Source organism: Neodiprion fabricii, chromosome 7 (assembly GCF_021155785.1).
Source record: "Neodiprion fabricii isolate iyNeoFabr1 chromosome 7, iyNeoFabr1.1, whole genome shotgun sequence".
NCBI classification, from domain to species: domain Eukaryota; kingdom Metazoa; phylum Arthropoda; class Insecta; order Hymenoptera; family Diprionidae; genus Neodiprion; species Neodiprion fabricii.
The window spans coordinates 20,857,870-20,865,310 of NC_060245.1; the positions used below are offsets into that span (position 1 = coordinate 20,857,870).

The following is a 7,441-nucleotide window of genomic DNA, read 5'->3' on the forward strand; positions in this document are numbered from 1 at the left end:
TTCATCTTCGTACAATTCCGTGCGGAGGTTTCTTAATTATAGGATTTGGAGCAAGAGTCGGGAGGTAACATTTTATTCGTTTATCAATAATGTAAATAGCATTGTCTCGTATGAGAATCGTCCTTAAAAGTCGTTGGCTAGCTTCATTTTCTACTTCTAGATCATGATATGGAGTGCAGTGTCTAGTGCCGAGCTTAAGCCTTCTGTTATTCCAGTCACCATGCGTCCTCCGATACTCAATAGACCATTGGATTCTGAAGAGAAGGAAACATTCAAGTAATGCAACTCGGTTTGCTGACGTAGGTAAAAAAGAGAAACAATTCTACGATATTAAGACTGCCATCGGTTAAAAATATATCTGAACAGTATTGGTTGAGAAAATTCAAATCCGTATAGTTCGAGCATCGGCATTGCGTGAGTACATCCAGAAAAGTTTCTAAATAAATTACATTTACACGAGAGGTTTGAGAAATTTGAAAAACATTGCGTGTATTTTTGCAACAAAGTTTAATAAGATTGTAAGCTAGCTGTTGAATTCACAAGGAACAACGTGTGGCAATTCCATTTTACTGTACTCAAATTGTACTCTTATCTCCATATCTGGTTACAAAGTCCTGAGTGAATTCGCAAACATTATCAAAAGTATACATGTAACATTAGTTATAACTAACACGTGGCTGGGATACTTGCAGTTCAACTATCTTGACGCGAATCTCGTGCGGAAAGCCGAACTATTCCTATTATTCGAACAGTTTAAGTATCCAGATAAATCAAGCGGTGTAACTAATCGAACAGTTTGGATAGTTAGGACAGTACGGATACCCAGGGATACTCGAGTACTCGAACTAGCCGGATAGTTCCAAGATCCGAATTTGAAGCTTTGCGTCCGGTGGATCCGGGCTTTTTCTCGTAATCCAGATACTCGAAAAATTAGTAGTTATAATTTTATGTGACGAATCTATCGTCGCACGCGTACTGTAATTTATATTTTTAGTAAACTTTACAAAAATATGATGCAGGGTAATCCGAAGAAACCTGAAATCAACTGTAGAACCGGATGGTTCTACGATTTTTTCTCTGCTACTGATTGTGAGCTTGACTCACTGGAACTGGAACTGGAACTGGAACTGGAACTGCCTGCTTTAGTATCACCGCCGGTTTTCTTATCTGTGGAGCTCGGCGTCGTAACCTTGGAACCGGTTGTGCTGTTTGCAGGAGTCGTTATCGTACCATTCGTACCGGTTGTGCTGTTTCCACTACTCGGTGTCGTACCATTCGTACCGGTTGTGCTTTTTCCAGGACTCGTTGTCGTACCATTCGTACCGGCTGTGCTGTTTCCGGAACTGGGGGTCGTGGCATTCGTACCGGTTGTGCTGTTTCCGGAACTCGGTGTCGTAGTGTTTGCACCAGTCGTGGCGTTTCCGGCGCTCGGTGTCGTAGAATTTTTGGCCGTATCTTTGGTAAAAATACATTAGAATCGTTAATGTTTTGCCGGTGAAATGATAACTCTGTTACTTCAATGTAGGGAAAATACGAGGAAGTGTTTCACCGCATAACGATGTCGGTGAAAAAGTTTCTTGGAGGAGAAATCCTTTTCTCGAATTACTTTTCACAATATGTGAGCAAGCGATACTCGGTTCAAAGTAATGTTGTCTACTCACCATCCTTTCCAGCAGAGATCGTGTCGCAGAATTGGAAATATACCAACGCTGCTAGGAGAACATAGACAATTTGCTTGGTGGTAAACATGGTGTAGCACTCGTAACAAAATGCTTTGCACTGAACGTCGGTCGAGAGTACAGTATATTTTATACCCGTACTGCACTCGCTTTTGCATCTTTGATAAATTTACCCAGGTGCAAGTGCAGAAAAATATCTATTCAATTTTAATCACCCCACTATTCTTCCATATAGTTAATTCATTGATATTTATTTGTTGCACTAATGTCTGAATTCTTCCACTCGCCTGATTACGCATTTCGATGTTTCATCCTCAGTTCGTAAGGAGGTTCCGAGAATTAGGAATCGCTATACTTGCCCTCGGAATAAAATACATGCACGTTTCATACTATCGCAGCATTTGAGCCACGCTATTCTGAGCAATGATCGTTTGGAATTCTACTAGTTTGGGGCTTTGGTACTCTCAAGGATTTGGTACTTAATGTTAACGGACATTTTCTGAAAATTTATCATGAGAATCTTTCGAGCGTCGTTATACCTTCGTGTTTTTATCTTGCTCTTGTTTCTACTCCGTGGAACTTTCCACTTCTCTACAATAACGTCTCTGTTATCATTATCAGCATCGAGAGGGTGGAGAAATATTTGATAACACGGGATATGTTCTGGGTAATTAGGGAGCACGCCGAGCATCAATGTGCCTTAAAAATTGTTGATAGTTTACATATTTCTAATAAATCATACTCACAGCATGCTAGAACTTACAGTGACGAAACAACTACGTCTTAGATTAAAGCTTATTATGAATATTTTTCTCGTGATCTGTTTTACGCGGTTCATCATTATCATTGAATATGAGGTATTATTGCAGATGTGATTCCGTCATCTATTCAAACGTGGATTATACGTACGCTCTGATACCGTACAAAGCCAATTACGTACAATTCAGGTATACCTAAGTATACAAATAACACATTGGCAGTCTGTAAAGTTAATTATTTTTCCAACTCACTGAGGCAAATAGCCTTAATGAATGTGACTAACACAGTTTCTCTGGCGTTAAATAGTATGTTTTCTTCTCAGTTTTTAAATGCCTTGTTTTGATTCATTCCATTATTTTCTGTCTCGTTTGCAGGATCGAGAAAGTTCTGTTTCGATGTTTTTTTTTTTTTTTAATTATTTTCTTATCAGCCACAACAAGGTCATTCTAATAAATGAACTTTGTTGAGTTGAATAAATCCTGAAAAACATTTCCACGAATATTCAATACCGAAGAGTTCCAACTAATTAATTTCGTTAGCGCGAGCAGTTTTTTCTCTCCAGCTATCGACGGAAGTTTATGAAATCGGTTATTTCACAGGCTTCGGAGCCATCTAAAAGTTCATAGTGGATGTGCGAGTGAAGCCTGGGAATGATTAAACTCGTTTCGTATAGTCTTATAAGTCTTCAACAATCTAAGACTTGAAACAGGACAGCGATTACTTGGGTCTTCACTTTTATGCGTTTAAGAAGTGAGAGCTCATAAGATTACAGATTATAGAATACACTTATTGAGCTTAATAATCATGACTGAATATAAAACGCGTGTCAGTAACATTCACGATGGTTTCAATTGATAAATCATTATTTGGAGTTTCAAAGAATAGTAACTGTTCTTCTTTTTTTCAGATTTTAAGTAATAGTAATTCAAATCTTCGATTGCTCATAGCGATTTCGATTATATCAAGGTCCTGTATTTATACCTACCAAAATTCGTATTGAAGTTGTTCTGCTGCTCTGAGAAATTTGTTCAGGTTAGAGTTCCGGCGAATACCTGCGAAGTTTGGAACTTTTAGTCCAGAAATTTAGTTTGTGAATTCGATTAAAATAAACTATATTCTATCGACACTCTTTCATTTCAGTGTAGACGAATGTTCAAGTTCCGCTTTTGTTATACAAAACGAATATTACGCCTGTTTTCTCTGGACGCAAAAACAATTTTGGTAAATTTGATTTTGTAAATTGTTCACAGAAAACAGCTATGTTTCTCAAGGGTCACCTGAATTTGAAGCCATGTTGATCTAACTGATCTGCGAATCCCTGAAATTAGATTTTTGATGATTTAAAAAATCTGAAAAAATCGTGCTCCAGCCTCGCAATGTGTAATTTGATTGCTTAGGAAGGTAAAAAATCGGGAGGGTTAAGCTGATCGGCTGTATGATTTCACCATACTGTAAACTGCAAGATGAATCGATACTCGAAATAAAATCAGTAGTCAAAAACCACTAGCATCTATGCTGCCTGAATCAGATTTGCGGATTGTTAAATTGGTGAAATTCTTCCGAAACAAACGTAAGTCAATTAAAAAGTTTGAAATCGAGCAATTGTTTGCAACACTTGAAGTTGATATCCACTTTGTGTATCGTTGCAAAGGAAAAGTGAGCAGCAGTTGAACACGGAAGAATGAGTATTCCAGCAACGAAACTATGCGGTTATCGCATGGTCTGAATTATTGGTCTTTGTTTTAAATAAGGATTTGAACCGATATGGATTAGGATGCATTCGGATATGTAGGAGTCTTTATGGCTGCGAGAGGACTAATAAAACGTGTAAAAGTGGCACACTTTATATAGTTTCAACTACATGCTTTATTATTGATAGCTGATTACAGAAGTAAGTTTTCAAAAATGAAAATGATTAGAGTACAAATCTTAAGATTAGAGAGGAATATTACGAGCTTGGATGCAATAAGACTGAAAAATAATGACTAAACGTCTATTGACGTTGATGGACGTCTCTCTTTACCCCGTCAGAGAAAGGGTTCAGATTAGACAATCCACTGCCATGAACTAATTTAATGACAAATATTGGTAAAAAGTAGAACAAAAATGTTCCAGTATCTTTCTGGGTGAACGAAAACTTATGAAAAGAAAAGTCACTCACATGTATCACCGTCTTTCTGCTTGCTTCCGCCAGTTTAAATACCTATACCATCGTGTGATCCAACAGAGAGCCGGCTAATTGAAAAAGAAATATTCATCAGATTTTAAAAAGTTACCAAAAAATATTATAATTTTATCTCTGCATCAAGATAGTCGCAATTGTCAATGAAAATTTCGTTGGCAAACAGTTTACTTGTGTATCAAACCGAAACTGGGTTGATTAAATCTTTGCATTCAACATCTGGCATGCCAACCAAATTCTTCTTTCTCGTGATTGAGCAGGTGTGGCACACTTTCTGTCAAAGTCGTTTTTTTCGAGATATTTTTCACCTTTATTTCAAGTAATTGGAGCATATATATATATATATCCAGATTTCTCTGCGTAGATGAAGTTGCTTTTAGTAGTTTTTGAACTAGTAGTTGAACGTTTAATTGCTATCCAAATTCAGTCACGCGTATGAAAAATCGGCTTGAAATTATTTGTGACCTCTTGAAAAAAATTCGTGTTCATACACGCCTGGGAAACTGATGCATCTGGGGAAAAATTATAATTTCAATGACGTTGCTAATTTCAGTGCAATACCACTTTTATTCCATCGGGCTTGCTTACAATTCATTCGAGAGTTATTTTACGTACAATAACAACGCCACGCTTTTCATCATTTGTTACTTCAGCCTCCATAACAACAGAGAGATTAATTTTTCAATCAAGAGGAAAGTTAAAAACTGCGGCTCGGTACATCAAATCATCCTGATTAACCATCAACCCCTGGCGAAATTTCCCCCAGGCGGGTACAGATTTACGCAGTTTTTCTGTTTTTGTTTCCTTCTCATGTTCATCCTCTCGCATCTCTCTTCGCTTTGATTCCTATTTTCATATTTCAACACGGGGTGAACTAATAACGAAAGAATCATCAACTCATTTAAGTTTGCCAACGTTTTGCTCGAAATGCAAGAAAGTTTAAGCCGCTGGCCCTTTTATTTTCCGAGAGAAAAATGGCGGCAAAAAGAAATTCATACTATTTACGCTATTAAATTTCCTCTTCATCCTCGACACAATAACCTCGGTTGTTTTTTTTTTTTTTTTTTATGGTGTTTGATTCTCTCCTGGATTCAATACCGCGCAAAATTTCCTTGAGTTTCAAGTGCCTAGGTAATAATGGAACGGAGTCTACTGAAATTATACTTCTCGTTCAAAGTAGGGGGTAGTGGTGCGTTTCCTTACTTCCACCCCTTGAAGGTGCTACTGGATATGGCGTAACAGTAATTCGCAATTAGCGAAGCGGCGCGGGCGGAGTTGCTGGGGAAAATTTGACGGCGAGGGTGAGAAGCGTCGGAATACCATGGAATTATATGCTAATCGTGCCTATCAGTTAAGGAGTTAGACTTAAACATCGCATGTCACGTCTCTGTACCTTCGACTTCAGAAACCTCGGAAAATTCACTCCGCGGTTATCACCTGTAATTAATGCGTCGATCATTAGCGATATTTTACGCTCGCAGATCTCAAAACTTCTCATGTGGTAACCGCAGGACGGGTCTCCTTTCCACTGCAGTGGGCACGAGCTGATCTAGTGCTAGCCTCTCGCCCGCTTCGAGCATGCTCATTTCACCATTTGCCACAGGGCGTGTCGATGATCTTATCAAACCAGCGACTGCCCATATGCACGCCGTGGTAAAGTGTTTCTCGATTCCCAGATTACCATCCATCGGCACCATCACTGGTAACCACCACTACCCAGTTGCGCCTCGGGTGAAGTTCGAGAGGATCGAAGGGTCCTCGAATAGCTCTGGGGATCCAGGATGCAGGATCTCACCTGTTTCGGCGTTCGGATGCCGCGTAGGCGTCTCACCTGACGGTTAATTTACGGAATTTAATATCGTCTCAGGCGAGTACACGAAGGCTCGCATTCCCGATAACGTACGAACGTGTTTGTAACCACAACAACGCACCTTTCCCTCACGTTCCCATTCCAAAGTACGAGATATAGACGATCGGTAAAGCATGCGGACGATCCGAGACGGGATTCGTCTGCTTCTGTTGCTCACCGGGTGTCCAGGCAAAAATGAACTTTAAGGGGTTACAAGGGGAAAGCATGTTTTCTCTGATTTTTTTCTCAATATGATAAAAAATTTATTTTATCATAACTTAGGGCATGTAAAAGAACAACATTTGAACAATACTTTATGAAATTTTCATTGAAAAATTTGATTCCAATTGACTTGAAACTCTGGGAAAATACTCTTGAAATTTTTTACTATGAGATTAAAAAAAAAAAAAATTATTTCATTGAATTTTCGAAACCGGCGTAATTCTTTAAGGTAAAGAGAAATCCTGAATATTTATCATACAACCGATCGCGAACGGTCGTTAGAGATTCGGACAAACGATATTTCAGAATCTAAACACTAAAATGCCTCCGGCAGTGAGATTCGGGTTATTAATTGTGAGTTATTATCAACATCTGGGGGCTATAAGAAGACCCGTCTCAGCAGCAATGTCGTCGCTTATTATTAACGTCGTTGATTCTGTTTTATTTCGGGCCAACGTAAGACGGCCGAGGATTTCGTGTGAAAAAAGCATTCCAGGCAAATCCAGACAATTAGAGGAAACGCGCGCTATCCCTGAGAACGAGTGGAAAAGCGAGGCTGCCAATTTGTAACTTGCACCTTTGCCCTGCGAGCTAGGTTTCAGCGGCTGTATCGAGTTCCCTCGCAGGTGACATTTTCCCCGCCAGCTCAGCGTCTACGGTTAATTATATTTCAGCGCTATCTAGCGCCAATTAGCGCCGCCAGTCTAGAGCCATTCTATTGTCGTTACTTCCAATTTACCCTCTCGAAAG

At 39.2% G+C, this 7,441-nt stretch overlaps 1 protein-coding gene across 1 annotated transcript; it reads right to left on the bottom strand.

Moving 5' to 3' along the window:
- Positions 1–490: 490 nt before the first annotated feature.
- On the bottom strand, positions 491–1,795 carry LOC124186493 (putative protein TPRXL). The gene is made up of 2 exons (XM_046578251.1): positions 1,662–1,795; positions 491–1,455 (listed from the first exon to the last, which is right to left on the bottom strand). Exons 1-2 carry the CDS (start codon positions 1,747–1,749, stop codon positions 1,064–1,066), a joined length of 480 nt encoding a protein of 159 aa, XP_046434207.1. The 5' UTR covers positions 1,750–1,795; the 3' UTR covers positions 491–1,063.
- Positions 1,796–7,441: the final 5,646 nt, after the last annotated feature.

Excerpts from the sequence above, each read along its gene's own strand:
- LOC124186493 (XM_046578251.1), bottom strand. The coding sequence starts at position 1,749 with ATGTTTACCACCAAGCAAATTGTCTATGTTCTCCTAGCAGCGTTGGTA. Across the intron at positions 1,456-1,661 it reads GATCTCTGCTGGAAAGGATG|ATACGGCCAAAAATTCTACG; the intron begins GTGAGTAGACAA and ends TTTTTACCAAAG.